The sequence below is a fragment of the Metopolophium dirhodum genome, chromosome 3, assembly GCF_019925205.1.
Source record: "Metopolophium dirhodum isolate CAU chromosome 3, ASM1992520v1, whole genome shotgun sequence".
NCBI lineage: Eukaryota > Metazoa > Arthropoda > Insecta > Hemiptera > Aphididae > Metopolophium > Metopolophium dirhodum.
This window is the reverse complement of record NC_083562.1, coordinates 12162548-12184303: the sequence shown is the minus strand read 5'-3', so window position 1 is coordinate 12184303 and position 21756 is coordinate 12162548. Positions and strand designations below refer to the sequence as shown.

The following is a 21756-nucleotide window of genomic DNA, read 5'->3' as shown; positions in this document are numbered from 1 at the left end:
TACTGCTATCTGTTCTCTAATATGTAAAACTTTACCTACCTACCAAAAATTATGAAACTTTAAAATGGGTTGTACCCTTGCACCGTATTTAAATAAACTGATGGTCAGATGGTTTTGAGTGTCTATCACTAAATCGGAGCCGTTATAATTTTATAAACTTATAATTCTTATAACACAGTTCAGAAATTTCTTCTCCTATGTAAATATTAGTAATAGTACTCGCTTTATTATATGTATATTTGGTTGCATTACAACATTTCTAGGGCATCTAGGAAAATAAGCAACGTATTAAAAAAACTTACAAAATTAGGCATGTCTTTTTCTATGGATGACCTTCCAATATCCTGATATTCTTGATCTCTTAGAAACTCCATATCATTAAAATACCAAAACAGTGGGCTCATACATATCGTCAGCACCAGCTCCAGATTTTCTACTATTGATTTGTATCTTCAACTCTCTTCGAAAATTGGACCTTAATGTGTTAATTTTTCTTTTTGTACAATTTATATCTGCAGTTGGTTGAAGTTCTTTTAGTTTGTCTGTTAACTTTACATAACATTCAGACTTTAAATCACGGTTTTTATAATCATCACTTTTTATTTTTTAAACTGCAGGTAGTTCGCGATATATGTGTATAAATTCACGCCAGAATTCTATAGTAGTAGCCATAATTATCCTAGGTACATACAAAAAAAAAAAATTAAAAAAATATAACCTTATATAAATACTTAAAATAACAATATGTTTAGTTAAAATATACTTACTTTATTAATGAATAACGATTTTGAAAGTGAAAAGTATTGCGCGTATAAGCACGTGGTACAACTGTGATAATGTTTTTGTTATTGTTTTGAATGATAACGAGTATAAATCATTACCACACATGGTCAGTCATGATTGTCAATCACTCTGATTGACAACAAAAAATCTAACTTGTTTGAAATTCATCAGTCACAAAAAAAGATTGACATTCATCAATATACACGGTCAATCAAGAGTGACAATCACAAAAACTCACATTCATAACTGACCGTGTATGGGGCCCTCTACACTAAATAGATAGTGAATCCATCCATATCCCTGAATTTACGAATACAATTTATGAATTGTGGCTGAATTGTGATAACACAATTAGAATATAAATAAAATAGGCAAGGTGTTATATCAATATGTAATCATTTATAGCGAATTATCTAATAACCACGATTTAAGATAGTATCTTTAATCGTGCTAATAACTAATAGTATGATTTATGACCAAAATAGTTTTTTTTTTCGGTATATATTTCATAATTTAAAAACATGAATTTGATAGTGTTCCACTAAAATAATAATTAATAATAGTTAGATCTAAAAAAACAAGGGGTGCTAAATTTTAACTCGGGGCGCCAAGTCTTTTTTGACCCCCTCCCAATGGCTGCGCGCCAATGGTCCAGTCGCTTTTTTTGTTGTTGTTATATTTGATTCTTATTTTTTATAATCTTGACAATGATAATATCATTATATTATAATCAGATAATCTACTAAAATGTTGGGAAGATATCTAGATATTTTTATACAATTCAATGAAAGTGAAAAATCATAATTAATGTATTTAAAAAAACCTAGATTATTTAGTGTTATAAATATTAAGTTGGTATAAGAACAGTTATTTTTTCGGTTTTGATGCCATAATATTGTATACGATTTTCATATTTTAGATATTATTCTGATGGTATATAATGAATAAATTCATAATTATATTATTATACAAAATCTAATGTCATTTTTTATGTAAAATGTGGATCAGACAAATTTAATATTACACAATTCATGAACTTTAGGTATTAGGTACAAATTTAGAACTCAGAAGTTTACAATCCACTACTGTTTTCTAAAAATCATGAAATCTTTATCACAAACATCACATATTTCACAATTTCAATATCAAATTATTGTCATTAGCAAGTCCGAATTAAGGGGTGGGAGGCACTAGGTGTATGGTGCGACCCGGGGCCCAATTGATCCTTAATCCCGGCTTGGTCATTAGTTTCTTCACGACTTCACGATGTTTATCGCGTTTCCGGAAACCTTTCCAATTACCTACCTACTGTATAATGTGTAATTGACTACCGTATTGTTATACGGTCATTTGATTTGTTTTTACTTTGCTAACAACTTTGTTACTTTAATTATCAATTCTGTAGTCAGTAATCGGTATCATAGCACATACCAAAACCAATTAAATGCACATATTAGGTGGCAAGCAAAACTGCATCAGTAATAAGTATTATTGTCTTAAGTCCGGAATACGCTGTCTCTACAGTTCAACAACGACTGCAAAATAATTAATCATTGATTGACAGAACAATTATTTCTCCCGTACTAATAAACATTTTATAACTTAATATAGGTAGCCATTATATGACTATATATTATATTATAGCCATTATTATATAATATTCTTCAAAATGGCAATGTTTTCAAGATTCACCAATGTCTAAATCAAAGTTGGTCTTTTCTCTATCGAAAATTATAGCACCTGTAACTTCAATGAAACTGTCCATATTTAACTTAACAGTACATTATTACTGGACAAATTGACGAGAAACAAAGAAAATGTTGGCTTCGTCAAACTTAATTACACTTAAAATGTTGAATGTTTTATTTCACCATTTTGTTTTTTATTGGTGTCACTTACATTACATTATCCCTAATGAATTTCTTAAATACAATGTATTATTCTTATCGCCCCTAGTCACTTAGACACCTTAGCATTCATATCTCTAGTCATCTCTGCTTCACTCACCTAGTTGTTTTATTATCCACTGTCCAACATTCCAATCCGTAAAATAGGACTGTCCTCACAACTTCATTATAAAACCTAACATTTAATCTCAATCCTTAATGGTATCCAATGGCCACAACATACTTTTGATGAAAGTACCCCTCATTTACTATTATTTTGTACCACCAATCCTAAGTACTTGAATGGGTCAAGTTGAACTTATTCACCCACCCTCTATCCCCATCACCATCTTTCAATATTGCAACACATATGACCTACGTCTGTTTCTTTGTCCTCTTCCAAACATTGTTCTTCATTCTTCCAGGCATTCTTTAACCACTTCTTTCAGGCTTTCTATCACTGACACAAACTTAACATTCACACAACACAACATCATACCATAGACATATTAATTGATAAATCTAGGTAATACACATAATTTAATTTAATAAATTGTAAATAATTATAATAAAAGTAAATATTTTTAAGCCAGTAACCCAGAATCCAGGGCTAACTTTAATAATAATAAAAAATAACATTAAATAGTAAATACCAATATTGTATGTTTATTTATTATGCTAGTATAGTATATATTATATAAAAAAATTAAAGACTAAGGTTAATTTAAACATACGTATAAATTGTTCATTACTTATTGTAGACTTAATATATAATATATTGTTCGGTTTTTTATATAAGTTATAAGCAATAAAATATATTTTGTTCGTAGGTAAATAAATTAAAATTAGGGTAAAAAAGAAAATCACAGATTATAAAAAAATTGAAAACAATGATGATTGAAAATTATACAACAGTAATGTAAAAATGTGTTTCTGTTAGCACATTTTAAAAAAATTCCTAAATGTGACAAAAAATAAACCTGATAAATATTCATCAGCTTCATTAGTTTCGTTTGAAAAATTATAGATAAATTTATTAGTAAACATAAGTATTGTGATAACTTAATTTAGTATTTGTTTTGTATTTAATTTTGACTCAACAGAAGTTGAAAAACCAAAAAAAAAAAAATTATCAAATATCACTAAAGAATTATTTTTTTTTTGATTCAAGTTGTTTGATTCTAGCAGCCTTGACTGATCGCGGAGATTCCAAATATCGTCTTTTTGTGCTGCAATTAGAAGTAATTTTTGTTTTTATAAAATGTATTTATTTATTTATATAAATTTATTCATTTTTAATTTCATTGAATTGAATTTTAAATAGTTTGAACTAACTAACCTAGAACCAAAAATTCTGTTGTTTTTAGACATTGGAGTATGAGTGGGCTGTAATGGACGGGAAGAAGTGCGTTTCACAGGTGTATTTTGTGCACGCAGAGGTACTAAATTGTTTAAAAAATTTGACCAATAGTCAGGCGATAGTTTCAGCATTTCTTCAACGACCTATGTAATAAAAAATGAATTAATATTTTTTAAGATATATAAGTATTAAGCAGTATAAAATATTTATTTTTTTTTTGTTCTTACTTTATTACTCAATTCGCAATCAAAATACAGATTTTCAGAAACTTCGCTTGAATAACCAACAATTGTTGGACCAAATACTCGGGCTAAATTTCCAACAGGCATTTTACAGTCAGGTGTTGCAGCCACTCTACATAATTTAAAGATTAAACAAATTATATACATATAATTATTATACTTCAAGTTAACACAAAATGAAAATGTCATACTTTTGTAGATGCAACATTATGTATGCGAGTGTGTTACGATTGGGCGGTGGCAATAGTGATATGGCTTGATATAGCCTGTGTTCAGTTTCATCTTTTGAATTTCTGACAGCATCAGTAAAAGTTTTCCAATCATAGTGGGGAATTAGTGGATCATCAAGAGTCCTCAAGAAATCTTTAAAGCAACCACACACAACATGTATGTCGACATCAGACAAATTAGGTACTCCTTTACGGAATTTTTCCTTTAGTGCTTTAACGTCTTTTTCTGAGCCAGGTATTCTGTACAGTCCAACAGTATCAAATCCTCTTTGTTCAATTTCGTTCACACAATGGATGACTAATGCAGGTATCATTGGGCGGCCATTAACCATTGGCGAATAATCAGCTATTCGCCCCTATTATTAGTATTTACGTTAAATACAATATTTATTAAAAATATATTAAACATTACACAATATAATTAAGGACTAATATTTGTAAACAAAACTGTAAAATAATTTATGTATTATTACGTCTCACCACTAATTTGAATACATAAAATAAATTTGCTCAAGAGATGGTATAAATTATAATTATTTCTAACCGAACTCAATATTAATACTTGAATTCACTATGAATTAGTGTTATAAGTATTTTCTTAATTTGGGAAATAATTTTCGCTGAAAATATGATATACCACTTTACAATCCAGCTAATAGCAGCCATATACCATAGAATAGCGCAAACACTGAATAGGCTTGTTCAATAAATATAAATTGCTCAAAAGAGCCGAAATATTTTGAAAATGTTATCATGTTTAGAAAACACTAACATAAATATTTTGTAAAAATTACAAGTATCCATTTGTATTCTTTTTTTTATTTATAACAAAAAAACAAAATTAATTTTAGCAAAAATGTTTTATAAATATTCCGAAAGTACCAATTACCAACTATATGGATAAATTTAGTAACAATAATAACTATAAAATTATATTTTGATAAAAACTTACGCCATTTTTGTTTGGTGTACTTTTTACAGGAATACACGGTAAAGGAATTTTATCTTTGTGTTCCAAATGTGCTGTTGCTTTGCAATCTAAGCATTTCACCACAACACGATTGAATTTAACTCTGTAACATGTTTTCTTATTTTTAGCAAATAGTGTTAAGATTATCTTTTAGATAAATCAATAACAATAACAATATTAAGAACAAAGTGAATAACATGTATATTTAATATAAAATATAAATTACTTTTTCCCACATGGGCCACATATTTCTGGAATGATAACACTTTTTTGAGTAAAATTGTGAGCTCTATTGTTCAATTTATTTAGTGCTGAACTTGAATGTATTGTGTTGGGAATATTTTGATTATTTTCATTACCATATGGATCAGAGTCAAATGAATCCAAAGAGTCTATTCAAAAATCAAATTTAATATTAGTTATATTGTTAATACTATGTGATTGTTTGTAAATTATTATTGATATCTTACCAGATATAGGTGGTGCACTGGGTGTTGGAAAAAGGTTAGATGGTTTGGTTTCAATAACAGATTTTGCACTGATGTTTCTTGTGAATGGCTGCATTGTAACAGTAGTGGTTGCAACTATTTGAGTTGACGAGGTAGTTGTAGTAGTCTGTAAACCAAGCATATGGCTTGTAAATACTCAATTCATAAAATAAAATATTAACTAAATAGCATATTATAGATTTTACCTCAATTTCTTTCATCATTCCATTGGGGTTTGAAAGACCGGATGTTCGTTTTCTTTTTACAGTATCAAATACTTCAGGTTCCCAGCGATCCATAGCATCTTCAAAATTCTTGTCAGAATCCAAACTATCTTCTACCCTTGAATAACTTATGTCTGATAATACAGATTCTGGAATAAGCAATTTTAAATGAAGTAACTGTAAATTACGATTATAATTATTTTACCAGTTGTATCTTGACGTGGTATTTGATCAAACCTTTCTGCTTCACATTGAAATACTGGAGAACCAGATCGATTTATATTGGAATTATTAGCGCTATTAAATAATCTATAGAAATTTTCAAGTTTCTGGGCCTAATTAAAGTTTAATAACAATAAATATTACATTAATTCATATAGGACATCCATCCAACTGTAAGTCTTTACCATATTGTCTCGTTCAACTTCAGCATGCCTCTTTTCCTTATTTGCTTCATCTAATAATCGATTGGAACTTTTAAGATTATGCATAAGTCGTTCGCACTCAATACGCATTTCCTGTAGTTTTTTCTTCATTATTTCTTTGTCACTTCCATGATCTTTAAATTGTACACTGAGTACATCCAATGATATGATTTTGGCTTTATAGTCTATATAAATATTTATACATTTTTAATCTTAAAATAATTATACCTAAGGACACATACTAATTGACAGATATATTTATACTGAAAACAAATAGTGGTACATCATGTAATGTTTTAACATAGTATATTTCAATTTCATTGATTTTCATAATTTAGTGAAACATTTTTAGGTAGAGTATGTCTTATGCATTGTTTTTATTCCAAAGATTATAATATATATATGTCAGCATGAAACCACTGATAATTTAATTGGGTGTATTTTTAAATGTATACAGGACAAAACAATTATAAAATGAATACACGTTTGTTTTAAGTATGTACCTCTTTCCACAGTAGTGTCCAATAAAGCCAACACATGTCTGAAATGTTCATCATATTTCATAGTTAATGATAATTGATCCATTGTTTTTGAAGGAGAAAAATCAGTGTCTGAAAATTGTATTTTATATAAATTTTTATGTAATATTATAAATGTACATTATTTATTATTAGATATTGTAATATGTTATTTTTTTAATTATAAAAAAATATATCAACTGAGTAGCTATTGTTAATTTTTCAAATAGATATTTTTGTTACACCAATGATACTAAATCAAGTATCATTATAAGCTGAGAATTATTATGTATCCAAGTTATCGTAACATATAAACGATATAAAAATATGGATTACGATAAGAAGGTATATAGGTAAAAACTAATAATAGAACATAGGTCTCATGAGATACTCATATTTCAATATTGTATTAATGGCGTTTCAGACATAATAATGAAATATTTGGTCCATTATTGTTTTATGTATATGTATATATTATAATATACATTACAGTATTCCACGGTGCATACATCAAAAAAAAAGTAATTAAAATACGAAAGAATGTCTACTACATACTATAAAAAAAATAGTCTACTGCTTAAAAAAATTATTTGCGTCCCTAAAGATTTAGTATTTTATTCATCTATTAAAAACATAGAATTTGAGATAAATATTAACTGTGACGGTGAATACTCAAGTTAGTATTAAATACTCTGGTATTATTATACGTCTTATTTAATTCCGACATAACACTGACAATTTGAAAAAAAAAATAGTTACGAAAATTCAAAATTGATTTTATTATTTTATAATACTTATTTTCAAGATAATAATGTGCCTTAAGATACTTGTTGATTTGCCAATAAAAGATCCAGAATAGTACAATTCTAGCTTGATCCAAATTGTATTAAATTTATCGTATCAATTATACAACCTTAAGATTGTTTGACCTAATAGCAAAACGATTTATTCCGTTGTAATTAATTTTACAATATTTCAAAAAATAATACTTTGCACAAACTTAAAATATTGGGTAGACAATAATGCATAAAATACATTTATTTTATAAATAAATATATACAATTTATAATACGTCAAATTCGACATACATAATATGAACTGTAGCAATAGTTCGGAATATGTGGAACGTGGATTTGCTTTGTTAAGTACCTATGCGTAGTGATAGGCAGAAATAATAAACTTATTTGTAACGTCATTCTAGGACAGCATTATAATTTTTTTTATGAGAATCGCATTGCAATAGTTTTCAATTGTAAATTTAGATTGTTGCACGAATTAGAACGTAAAACATGAGTATTGAAAACGAAAATTGAGCTTTAAACAATCCACCCTATAATAAACTATTTTAAAGGTGACTTAATATGTTTCTCATTCCCATTAAAATCATTAAAAACAAGAGTTATAAGCTAATAACAATTAAGTTAATTTATATATTATTAATATATTTTTTTTTATATAATATTCATCCATCACCGAGGTAATCGTATTTTGTTCCAAAAATCGAAGTTTTATTTCTAAAATGACGAATTGGTAACACCATAGAATAATAAATTACTTATTTGAACTGTTTTTTTTTTTTAACTCGGATATGGAACGACAAATTTTAAATCTTGATATGCCTAAAATATATCCATAATGGAAAAAATAGTTTACTATCTGTAAAGTATACCTAGAGGAGGGGATTTAATATATAACATTCTTGTGGAGATAAAATAATTTTACCATCACTTAATTCCTATTTTGTCGAAACAATTTTATATTATTTTAAAATATAACAATATATATTTATAGCTGATTAATTATTATTTATTAAGTTCTTAGTATACCCAATCAAACTTAAATTTTTTTAGAACAATTGTTCGTATTTTTAAGTACAACAAAAACAACAATTATCAGTTAGTTTAGTTTTATTCCTATTTAGAACGGATAACACGTGGAGTAGGTATACAACAATTCAAATACCAACATTTATCTTGAAAATAACAATGCTGTCTAGCGTGTAAATAAAAAAAATAATTTCAATAAAATTTTAAATTTAATAGAAATAATTAATCTTGAAAGTACTTTTGTGTTGTTTTTTTGTCAGGACCTTGTTGTGTCAGGGCTTATGAATAAGAAGGTCAAATAATTTCAAAGTAATTTTTTTAACGATTTATTAGACCAATCATTGTAAACATGAATGATTAAAAAAACTCCACGGTTTTTGTTGCCTATTTGAGTTATTAGTTAAATTCATAATTTATATAACCAAAATATGAAATTCGTAAAAGAGTAATATAAATGACATGCTATATTTTACCAAGTTGTTTCACACTGGGACACAAGTTTAAACCTCGGTGCATGGCACATAGTAGTACCGAAATGATGATCGATAATACTGTTTGGATGTGTCTAAGGAGAACAACCCTCGTAATGAGACAATTTCTAAGGGCACAGTCTGATAATTTCTACCGTGGTTCGTTTCAGAATATTTATTTGTAGTACAACAATTTTTTCATAGATTTAATTTCGTAACAAAAAAATAATTATTTATCATTATATACAATTTTGTATAGTAGAATTGTGTTGAATTTGATCTAAAACCAACTTTATTATTTGGTTAATCGCTAGTTATCAAAAAGATAGCATTTAGCGGAATGTAAAGTTACTGTTGTTTTTTTTTTTTTAATACGAGAACTTAAAAAGTTATACACAGTAATATGTTCTACATATATCGTAGTAATTGTAAAGTAAGTACAGGCATTATATTTTAATGTTATGTAGTATTGTAGTTACATTGTTTTATATTTTTTACTAATAACACAAACATAAATGGGTTTTAAAATATTATCAAATTGATAAAATATAAAATTAACTATCCACAGACTTTTTTTAGTGAATGTCAATAATGTTTTGTTACACTAAATAAATCGTTTTTTTTTTCCGAGTGTAAAATTGCGCATGCGTGATGTGATTTTCAGTCTGGAGGCTCTAGATTTGAATCGATTCGTTTTTTATTGTTCGACAACATTAGGTAGATAGATCCTCAGATCGTTATTCAGTAACAGGAGACCAATACAACTAACTCACGTTTAACCGAATATTTAATAGGCTAAGATCATCTGTCAAAAATGTGAGTAACAGTTTATTATTTAAATTATTATATTATACAAAAATAATGGTATTTTTTTTATGTTGAAAATATTAAAAATCATTATTTTTCTTTTTAAATTTTTGTATACGTAAATGTAAAAATATAATTTAACATATTGATCATATCAGATTCACAATCCAAAAAAAATAATAATTTAGCTTTAAAAAAATTGATAGGCGTAAGACTAAGTATTATAAGTAATTGAGGGAATTAAAAATGTCAAATTACATTTATCTCTACTGCAAACCCAATTCAACTCTTATAAATGTATAATTTTTTATGTGGCTTTCATAAATAAACATATTTACTGTGAATTTTACTTTACAACAAAAAACTGAAAAAAGTTTAAATGTTAATTGATAAATCTTAAAATGTTGTAAAATATTTTATTTTATCAATTAGCATTGAACATATTTACAAATTAAGTAACTTACAAAAAACATACATATGTCACTACATACTTTGTAATATTATTAACCTTGTATTATAGAGTTTATCTTGCTTTCTAATAAAGATAAAATAGGAAAATACTGCAAGCTTAACAGTACATACATTAATTTAAATAATATTTTAACTTATTCTTATTAAATATAAATATATTAGTAACTATAAAAAGTGTCTGATAATTTACTAATTAAAAAACAAATATTGACATATCTCTATAAAAAATATATTGAACGTCAAATATAGTTAAATTAACTTATCGTAGTTGTTAAATACCTACTTGATTACCTATCTGTAAACAATTAATTTATTTTTGTTTACACCAATGTTGTTTTATAAAATGTAATAAAAGGAATTCATTGTTGTCTAGAATAAACAAGAAGCAAACATAGTAATATTAAATGAAAAAAAATAATTCATAGTATTTTGGTGTTTTACTTTAACAGTGGATATTATTGAAAATTATCATCAATGCAATTATGTATACGTCTTTTTTAATAATTATAATACATTTTACTACATACTTATTTTAATAATAGTAATAAACTAATATATGATTTTATTTACCCGTATAATAATGAAGTAGTTTTATAAATTTGAAATCATTACTTTAATATTCAAGGATAAATATTACTTAATAGTTAATGTTACCATTTAAAATACATATAAATAAAAAAAAACTCAACATATTTTCTAAACAAGTACCAAAATAGCTTATTGGCCAAGAGTTTATCACCCATATTACCGGAAAAAAATTGTTATTTTATATTAATATCACTGTGAAAGTGTCAACGCAATACCATGACTTAAACATTAATAACTATTTTTAAATATTATATAATTTCGTTTTGACTAGACAAATTGCAAAAATAATCTATGGTTTATACATTGCATACATTACACATCTACCCGACTCTTGTATAATCAGAAATCAATACGATTTATTTATATTGTAATAAATATGCATTTATCTAATGTTAATTATTTGTAATAGTTTCTGTTACGTTTTTATAATGTATATTGTTAGGTACACTATAACAGTTATAAATGGTTAGAAAATATATCCTATTACCAAATCTGCATAATTCAAATAGCGATATAGAACTATAGAAGTTTAAAACTAGTACATATTATTTTATTACGAGTAATAAAATAAGGAAAATCGGGACGAGACACAAAATTGGAATAATACCTAATTGTCGGAATACTTTTATTTTGGGCACGTAATATTTGACTGCAAATCGTTCCAAAACAATGACAAATATCTAAAAAAAAATAACAGAAATATCACGTCAGGTGTAAAACCGTACACCGTAACTAATAGGTTAATAGCAACAGTAGAATGACCCTCTTGCATCTCTACTACGTATACAACATAAAATCACTGCTCTTTCGGGGCCTTGAACTTGATGGTTTTCAATAGCATTAAGCCAGTTAAAATGAATCCAAACATACTTTGTGAATACTTGTTTTGTTAATATACGTCATAGAACTAAATTGTTACAGAATTGTTAAGTAAATTTATTACCTATTAAGTTAAATGAGTTATTAATTTAAATAATTAATTGTTTAGTTACTTAAATTTGAGTGCATATAATATTTGCATATTATTAGGGTTTAGTGTATTTTTTTTTTTTACAATTATTGTTCGTTATTTTATCAACGTACAAACTAAATACAATTTTCTTTACCATATTTACTTTGTATCAATTTTTGGTAGTGGTGTACGCGATCTCCCAAAACTCCCAAAATTGAAAAAAACGTATAATCATACCTACCTATCAGTAGCGTATCTAGGATTTTTTCACCGATGGGGGGGAGGTAATAAAGATTTTAATAGATATATTCAGTAAACACATAGTATATTAATGTATTCATATTATTATCTACAATTAGTTGTATTATGTACAAAATTTGGTATCAGAGGGAGGGGGTATGACTACAATAACTTCTGCCTCGTAGATACGCCATTGATACTTTTACCCGATCGATAATCAGGTACGATACATTTAAGACTGTCCTATATACAATCGTATAACCCAATTCATACGATAAGATAAAATTAATTACCTACTTAAAATATAGAGAACTGGTAATACACGGAGAATTATAATTAGTTGAAGTAGGTACTAGGTACTACCGTACTGTAAGTACTACGTAGATTTTAATATTTTACGAGTTACTTATGCTAGTGGTGTTATTTATTAATATTTAATAACGAACTCGAACATTGTCTATTTTTATTAAAGTGTAGGTTCGGACTGACTATAAAACGCCTACCGAGCATTTTAGTTTAAAAGGCCCTCAAAATATAACCATATAGGTAGGTATACGGAAATTAGTTAAATTATTCAATGTTACAAAAGTACAAAATGTATTATAAATTGATGTAACATTTTTAAAATACAGTTTTTTAATTAACCAAACTATGATTTTCTATAATCACTTATAGCGGTTTTGAACATAAAAAATTTGATGATTTTCTAATCGACATGAATACTACATTTTTAGTTTAAAAAAAATAGTACCTAAGTAAATTATAGACTGCACAATATGGTGATAATATAATATTATTATTATTAAAGTGATGCATACATTATACTAGTGATTATAACAATAAAATAACAATAGGTATATCATAAAATATAATATGAATATATTATTTGAGTAATTAATTTATAATAAATAATTCCGTAATTCAATATTATTTTTCGGTGGACGCGTACTGCTAATAAATGAGTTTGGCTATTGTTCTATGGTTTGACAGATCACGTACGACATTACTACCTAATTTTTTTTTTTAATAATATTATAACATTTTTATACATTTTATAATTATTAGGAGAATATCTATTGGTCACACTGATGTTTGTCTGTTAAAAATTTAGTATTTACAATTTTACATATCAGATTCTCTGGTTTATTGCTTATTATCATTTAACAAATTACAAACCAGATCTTAGTCCGTGGTATAAACAAACGAACATCCTATTACATAGGTCATAGGTGCACATAATGTCATAATATTATGTGAATTTATGATTTCTAAAGTTATTACTGACCATTACAATTGTTATTAAAATCAATGCTATTATCATTTGTCATTCAATCGACTGAAAATAACAAAAATTAGAGTTGTATTGCAAAATAGCCTCAATCGTGTTGGGTGAGATGAAGATGTTAAAAACTTTACAATTTCATTTTTTAAAAATAAATACAATTGGAATGAGTAAACGTTGTTTATGGCAATGGATTGATGACACATTCAACCGGCAAGTGCCTTTACATAAAATTAAATGACAAGGATTAAGTATTTAACTTATTTAGTTTTATAATAATTATTATTTTGTTAAAAATAGCTTGGATGATGATCGTATCAAGGAAATTGGCCCTAACTTGGCATGTGCTGAATGGCTTATGAAAAATGGTGCACAAGTTAGATGGAAAGGTTGTAAAGAATTTGTCAGTCATTACAATTGCTTACCTAATGTAACATCATGTAACCTCGGACAGTTTCTAATAGAACAAGTTTATGCTGGAAAAGAAGCTTCAATCTCACATATAGGATTTAATTATTTTAGTGGGTTCTCGATTACTGCAACACAACATTTATTTTTGATTGTTATTAATGACTTACATAAATGATAATTTTATAGAAAACTGTAAAAATATTTCTAAAGTGGAATTTGTTGGATGTAACACGATTGATAATGAAGCATTAAATAAACTTAATATCTTGAAAGATTACTTGACTAGTTTGAAAATTAATGGCTGTATAAACGTTTCTGATCAAGGAATAATGTCATTAGAACAGCTCCAGTAAGGATATAATTAATTTATTCAATAAAATCAATGTTAATTAATAATTTGAATTACAGGGCATTAAAATATTTGGAGTTGAAAAATTTACAATTTTTAAGTGAACCAGAAGCAACAATTGATCATCTGAAAAGAAAGCTGCCAGAATGCAATGTACAATATTATAATGAATGACAATAATAAAAGATAAAAACAAAAACAATTTTTAAATTATAGAGCTACCTGATACAAAGAAACTAATTCTACTATACCTAACTATTTTCAGTGTAATTAATTATCATATATGACTGATATTTTAGTGTAAAAAGTATTTAGATTACTAATAATAAAATACTAATTCGAAAAACACTTAAAATTTATTTATTTTACCTCTTAAACCTTATTTACAATGTATATTTTTATTTAAAATTAAAAACAGACTTTGTTTAATGTATAGCAATAAACACAATGACTAGTGATCAGGTGGTTAAAAGACACATGGAACTGATTAATAGGTACCGATTTATACACAGGTATTATTAGAATGTTTGGTCATACAAACAATATTGATGATATTTCAATTGAGAACCAATATTGTTTTTTTGTGTATAAAATAATTTATAAATATGCATTACAAGTAATGATAATTTATAGTTATTGTTATAAAGATATTAAATATCACAGAAAAATCCAAATTATAAAATTAATTACATACTTATATTAAAATGGTTTAATAATATAGGTAGGTACTATATTATGTACTTAATTTTATGGACCATGAACAATAAATATACATTGAATCATTATAAAGAGTTGAACTGGGTTTTTGAGAAATAAGTGTCATAATCTCAAATTATGTTAGAAAGTATAAACTACATAAATATTTTCAAAAAAAATTTAATTAAATCAAAGATTATAAGTTGGGCCAAAAGCTAAAATAATTTACTACTATTTTTTAATTAAACACTGTTAATATTCTAAAACATTATTAGATCTTTATTAGTTTACCATTGACCTTAATTTAAATTTAAATATTTCTTTATTAATTAAATTATACTTTCCAGCAATTATATAAATAATTGAATATAATATGTTTTCTTTTTTGTTATTATAGGAACATCATGAGACATAAGTTGATAAGTTCAAGATGGAAATGTATGATTATTATTTCAAGTATTTTCTTGACATTGAATACTGTGGTATTTGGAGGTGAGAGAAAAATATTATTTTGGCTAATTAATATTAGTATTGTAAATATGTAATAAATGCAGTTATTTTGAAATTGGATTCATTAATCTTATATTATTGTTATACTGGCTATGCCTACATTATACAAGGTATACCTAGAAAGATTGAGTCTTGAAAATAGAAAATTTTTAAATAAAATGGACTGTGTATTCAGTAATGCAAAGTAATTGTTTTTACAATAGTATTATACAACATTTAAATTTTTTTTCTTCATGTCATATAATAGTATTGAATATAAAAATATTATATAGAAGTGCATACCAATGTTTAATATTGGTTGCTTGCAATATTATAATAATTAAAAGGAATTTTTATGTAACACAAATGCTACAGATTGAATTAATAATTGTATTCTATTGTACGTTTTATTGATTATTTGGTTATAATTGGTTACTGTAAATATTCGGTAATTGTATGTATATATATATATATTGATAATAATTAATACAAGATAAATAAATGATACATTAAGAAAAAAGAAAAGGAAGTTTATATACTAGTTGGCTATTTTATTTCTTATTAAAATATAATTATCATTTCAGTGCCATTAAGTATGTCATATTCAAATCAAGAAAATATTATGAACGAACATTTAGCACACGAAAAAGAATATGATAAAAAACTAGCTAACTCAAGCTGTATAGTCAATGGTTCAAAATATGGAGAAGGTGAATATACACCCGGAGCAGGTCCATGTGAAGAATGTATTTGCCATCCACCAAATGTTGTATGTTCAATGATGAAATGTCCAATAAATACTGGTTGCATCACAATTCAGTTACCAAATAAATGCTGTCCAAAGTACAAATGTGGTACTTAATGATTTTAATAAGACATTTAATATTAAAATTAAAACTATATACTATTAGAATAACAAATATATTTGTTTTGTTAAATAGATTGTGAACATAAAGGTAAACAGTATAATAATGGAGAAAAAATTAATAAATCTGATGAATCGGCTTGTAGAGTGTGTTTTTGCAATGGCGGAGAAATAGTATGCACTTCTATTATATGTTACACTAGAAATGACTGTCAAGGATATTATTTACCAGGAGATTGTTGTCCTAAGTATGATAATTGCTCGTCAACTTCAATAGGTATATATGTGTGGATATACTATTTGATAATCATATTTAATGAGATAATTTTTTTTAGAACAAAAACCAAATGAATCAATTAGTTCTAAGAAATCAAATAGTAGAAATATTGACTACTGGTCACCTACTACAGAACAGAATTACTACGATGACAGCATTTGGAAAAGAGATACAGTAAAAATTCAAAAACAAGAATTGACTACAGTTCCAAATTTTGTGACAACAATGCCTATATATGATCCTGATAAAGTAATTAGGGACATTACCACTTCATTACCAAATAATTATTTTGAAGAATTAGATGCTTCAACATCAAATTCAATACTTGAAAAAAATATTACTTTTAACGAACCAGATGATATTAATAATTTAGTAACTGTGGGTGATCTCTTTGAAAATTCAAAAACTTTATTTTTAGGTTTTGAAATAGATAATTTTACAACAAATGTAGAAACCACTGATACTAGCTTTATAACAAACAATACAACTTCAGGAATTGTACCTCAATTCGAAGAATTATTTGATACTACAGCAAATATTGATAATTCAGTAATAATAACTGATCAAAATGGTACTGAAACTATTATAGGGTTGACAGAGGAACCGACTACTGAAGAAATTAGTAACTCAATGCCTGAAACAAGTAGTACTCAGGTTGAAATTTTTAATCCAAATGATTTAATATTAGATACAGAAAAATCGATGATTGAACTTTCCACTATAACATCTGAAATAGATGTAACAACTGAAATGGATTATGAAGAGTCAAGGGAAGCAACTACACCAAGAGCACCCGATAAATCAACAATTGGTACACCTCATAAATTAGTTATGGACACTCTACAAAAAACAATTGAGGATGAGATAAATACAGAAAATACATTTACAGATTTAGAAGATACAACAGATATGTTTGGACCAAACTTTGGCTATAAAACACAAACACATGAGATTTCTTCTGATTCAAATTCAGATAGTACACAAATTAAAAAAAATACCTATACAACAACTTTACCTACCATATTAACAACCTTAAAAAGTATAAAAGAAACAACCACAGAATCTCCCCAAAATGAATTACTCAATAGACCATTCAGCAATTCAAAAATAAAAAAAATTAAAAAAAATATTTCAGAAAACATAGAATATAAACTAGAAAATGTATCTGTTAATACAAATAATGCAACTGAAATGTATAATGACACTAATTTTCTGGAATTAGAGCAAAATAATACTGCATCGTGTGTAAATAATAGTTGTATCAATTCTTCAAAAATAAATGATGAACTATTCAGCCCTCAATCAGAGTTAACTTCAACTACTCCTTTTATTATTGAAACAAAATTATTACCAATTCAAGACTCTATTCGTTCAGTAATTAAAAAAATTACATATCCTAAAGAATATCCTGACGAATTTGAAACAATTCAAAATGGACCATCTTTGACTATAACAAAAAGAACATACACAAGCATCCCAGACATAGTTTATACAACAACAACAATGGTTACTTTACCAACTTTAGATTTAATTTATAAAGCTGATAAAGAAATTGAAAAATATTTAGCTGGAATTCAATCAACAAATATTAAACCAAGTAATAATTTAGGTCCACTTCGAAATGTATCATTTTTAAACTCAACTTAAATCTAGTTGAAAGTTTGTATGGTGGCGTTAAAAATAATTTGAAATCCATGAATACTCGGTTTCTAACAGATGGTTTGAGTTATTTTATTGACCAGTAAACATACAAGTATCCATGGATTTAAAACTGTTTAAACGCAATCAAATAATCTTACTAATTGTTAAGTAAATACCTCCCTAATTATAAATGTATAATATGTATAATTGTTCTTAAAATATAATATAATATATGATCTGTATTACTTATTAAATGTATATCTACTATAAATAGATCATAAAATATAGATAATAATTTATCTAATAGCTTACTCTATTATGTTATAGTGTTTACACTATGTAGTATAATAATATGATGTATACCTACACAGAGGAAAGAATATTTATAAAATAAAAGTATCCAACTACATTTTTCTTAAATATATATTATATATTATTAATTGCATTTATAAATCATAGGTAACCTTTACTCGATTTTCACTCATGACATACCCAAGACATTTTATACATCTTTAGGCACATACGCTGATGACACGCTAATAACCGCCTCCCACGAAAGCCACGTCACAACCAGTGAAATGATCCAAAACCATTTAAATATGATCAGCTTGTGGGCAAACAGATGGAAAATCAAAATAAACGAAACTAAATCTGTTCAAGTAACTTTTTCACTACGTAATCTCGATTCTCCTCCTGTTACGTTAAACAATATAACAATTCCTAAGGCAAATGAAGTTAAATACCTTGGGCTAACTCTCGACAAACGCTAAACCTGGAGCCCACACATAAAATTTAAACGTAAAACTGTTAACTCTAGACTTCATATCTTTAGACCACTCTTAAAATCTAAACTTTCCCTTTCCAATAAACTTACTATATACAAATCAATAATTCAACCAGCTTGGACATATGGTATCCAATTATGGGGCTCTGCAAAGCCCTCTAACACCAACACGCTTCAAGCTTTTCAATCTATCTGCCTACGATTAATAACATCTTCTCCTTGGTATTTCACAAACAATAATCTTCACAAAGATCTAAAAATTCCTACACTCAATCAATTAGCAAAAGCCCATTACTCTAAATTTCACTCCAACTTAAACTCTCACAGTAATCCATTAATAAAGAAACTTTCTTCCACCTCACTTCCTGGCAATGTAATTAGAAGACTCAAAAGACAGTGGCCTAGAGACCTACTAAAAAAAAAATAAAAAAAAAAAAAAAAAAAAAAAAACCACGACATCTAAATCATAGGTACATATTTTATAAAAACCTGGGTACTATAACAAACAATTACACATCATTTCATAATTTAACAGAGCCAAGAATAATCCTGACATTTCTGTAATAAAATTATCAAAAATATCAGTACGTTTTATAAATATTATTTTGTTAACCATGTAGGTGCCAAAATATAAGAGTACAAAAGTAGGATATTTTCAATATTACCATATTTTGTAAGGGTAGATTTCTACTAAAATTTCAGTGAACCTATATTCAATAGAATACCTAATACAATAATTTATAAAATAGGTAAACCATAATACCTAATAAGTAAATTAAAAAAAATATTAAGGTGATAATTTAATTAAAACCAAAAAAAATTAATTGAAGGTAATATAATATATCAATATTTCATTATGTTACTCATTTTCATTTAAAATAATTTATTGATCAGTGCATGGATTATATAGGTACCTTGAATCGGTTAGGTTAGGTTAGGTTCGGTATAAGCTAATTCTACTTTACTTAATTGATGATTAGTGATTACCAATATATTAGTTATTTTTTTTAGTAGCACCACACAGTACACACGCATAATAATATTGTTAGTAATTGTCGCGTAACATATCAAATATATGTACCGGATACTTACCACGGTTAATATTATAGGAAGTTTACATATTATTATCGGTAAATTTGTAGATGAGAATAATATAAACTATGCCTGAGAGCAGAGTATTATTTTCAAATATTTATCTTAAAACAAGTTAGGTAGGCAAATAAATTTTTCAAAAAATTAATTATTTTAGTACTTGACTAATATCTCATTTAGAAAAAAAATAAAACTTTTTGCTCAGGCTGTTTATATTATCCATCATCAATTTAATATATAAAATTACTTAAATATTAACCAAAAATAAACTGTAGTAAAAACAAAGTGATAGATTATAACTTGGTAGCACCTATGTTGGCCCACCTACTTAATTATCAGTATTTTTTAATTTTTATGATATACCTACATTTTAAATAGTTTGATTTTGAACATTCACAATGCTATGAAAATGTTTCAAATTAAATGAGATTGGTACCAAGGTAATACCTATGTAATAAGAATAAAATTAATTCTAATTTGTATTGATATTGTTTTCAGGTAGGTATATAATTAATCTTATGAAAATATAGAACATGTTAAAATGTAAAAGTTATTTCGGATGAATGTAGGCTTAATATTCTAATAAGGTTTTTTATGATTTACTTACTTGTTTGCTAATATTATTGATATATCCAGTGGAAACAGTATAATATAGACAACGTAGTTAATGTATCATTATTGACGACAAAATCATAGTCAATCAAAATACAATACAGGTAAGTGAGTTTTAAAAATGGTTCAACCTTAAAAATTAATAAAACAACTCATTAAGTATATAAAACAAGCATTTATGAGTTAATCGAATTACCGAGAGGAAAGAAATTCAAAGAATCGATATGAATAGGTAGATGATAATTGATATCTCTAACTATATTTACAAAAAAGTATATATTAATATGATTGGTCAATTGGTGCCTAATACATATTTGTTAAATTTCCAAACACTCAAAGCACACAAAGAATGAAAGACTTACAAATTAGTAATTACAATAGTAACTATCAAACAACTTAACAATGAAGAATAAATCAAAATATACGGAATTACGACGACTACCCGATGGTCGAGATAACCGAATTGTTAGTTTTGAAAAGTAACCGTCCGGACAGCCAGTGTGACCAACTTAAATAATTATAGTAAACGCACAGAATAGGTTTTACCTATAATTCTATGGTAACGTATCAATGAAAATCTACTCACACGATTTAATGCCTACTAGCCTACACACCACTATATTTACTTTAATATTACATCGACACATCGTACATTTTATTCAAATTCTAATTTTCAGAATTTTTAAGTATATCTAAAAACCATATTTTCAAATTCCTAATATTTTTTGAACTACTGCAGGAGGAGTATCCTATGGCGACACAAACTTTTATTTTTCAA

General features: G+C 26.4%; 3 protein-coding genes across 4 annotated transcripts; 2 read left to right on the top strand and 1 right to left on the bottom strand.

The window, feature by feature from the left end:
* Nucleotides 1-3308: 3308 nt before the first annotated feature.
* On the bottom strand, nt 3309-21422 carry LOC132940858 (rac GTPase-activating protein 1-like). The gene is made up of 13 exons (XM_061008652.1): nt 21175-21422; nt 20974-21109; nt 7112-7219; nt 6591-6793; nt 6389-6518; nt 6166-6332; nt 5942-6086; nt 5698-5863; nt 5454-5574; nt 4463-4857; nt 4257-4383; nt 4009-4172; nt 3309-3898 (listed from the first exon to the last, which is right to left on the bottom strand). The coding sequence occupies exons 3-13, from the start codon at nt 7191-7193 to the stop codon at nt 3820-3822; spliced, it is 1779 nt and encodes a 592-aa protein (XP_060864635.1). The 5' UTR covers nt 7194-7219; nt 20974-21109; nt 21175-21422; the 3' UTR covers nt 3309-3819.
* Nucleotides 9460-18785, top strand: LOC132941482 (uncharacterized). Of its 2 annotated transcripts, XM_061009568.1 has the most exons (6): nt 9460-9855; nt 10140-10238; nt 15616-15710; nt 16292-16561; nt 16649-16849; nt 16908-18785. In XM_061009568.1, coding segments are annotated over exons 2-6 (2157 nt in total). In that variant the 5' UTR covers nt 9460-9855; nt 10140-10236; the 3' UTR covers nt 18497-18785. The 2 variants fall into 2 exon arrangements, with proteins under 2 accessions (XP_060865551.1, XP_060865552.1); XM_061009569.1 differs by lacking the exons at nt 9460-9855; nt 10140-10238 and adding an exon at nt 14652-14788.
* LOC132941483 (ATP synthase subunit s, mitochondrial) lies at nt 12846-15145 on the top strand. Its single transcript, XM_061009570.1, has 4 exons — nt 12846-13975; nt 14063-14283; nt 14360-14522; nt 14582-15145. The coding sequence occupies exons 1-4, from the start codon at nt 13875-13877 to the stop codon at nt 14694-14696; spliced, it is 600 nt and encodes a 199-aa protein (XP_060865553.1). The 5' UTR covers nt 12846-13874; the 3' UTR covers nt 14697-15145.
* Nucleotides 21423-21756: the final 334 nt, after the last annotated feature.

Excerpts from the sequence above, each read along its gene's own strand:
- LOC132940858 (XM_061008652.1), bottom strand. The coding sequence starts at position 7,193 with ATGGATCAATTATCATTAACTATGAAATATGATGAACATTTCAGACAT. Across the intron at positions 4,173-4,256 it reads ATTGCGAATTGAGTAATAAA|GTCGTTGAAGAAATGCTGAA; the intron begins GTAAGAACAAAA and ends TTTATTACATAG. Across the intron at positions 3,899-4,008 it reads AACAGAATTTTTGGTTCTAG|CACAAAAAGACGATATTTGG; the intron begins GTTAGTTAGTTC and ends TTCTAATTGCAG.
- LOC132941482 (XM_061009568.1), top strand. Across the intron at positions 16,562-16,648 it reads CTGTCCAAAGTACAAATGTG|ATTGTGAACATAAAGGTAAA; the intron begins GTACTTAATGAT and ends TTTGTTAAATAG. Across the intron at positions 16,850-16,907 it reads TTGCTCGTCAACTTCAATAG|AACAAAAACCAAATGAATCA; the intron begins GTATATATGTGT and ends AATTTTTTTTAG.
- LOC132941483 (XM_061009570.1), top strand. The coding sequence starts at position 13,875 with ATGAAGATGTTAAAAACTTTACAATTTCATTTTTTAAAAATAAATACA. Across the intron at positions 14,284-14,359 it reads TATAGGATTTAATTATTTTA|AAAACTGTAAAAATATTTCT; the intron begins GTGGGTTCTCGA and ends ATAATTTTATAG. Across the intron at positions 14,523-14,581 it reads ATGTCATTAGAACAGCTCCA|GGCATTAAAATATTTGGAGT; the intron begins GTAAGGATATAA and ends TTTGAATTACAG.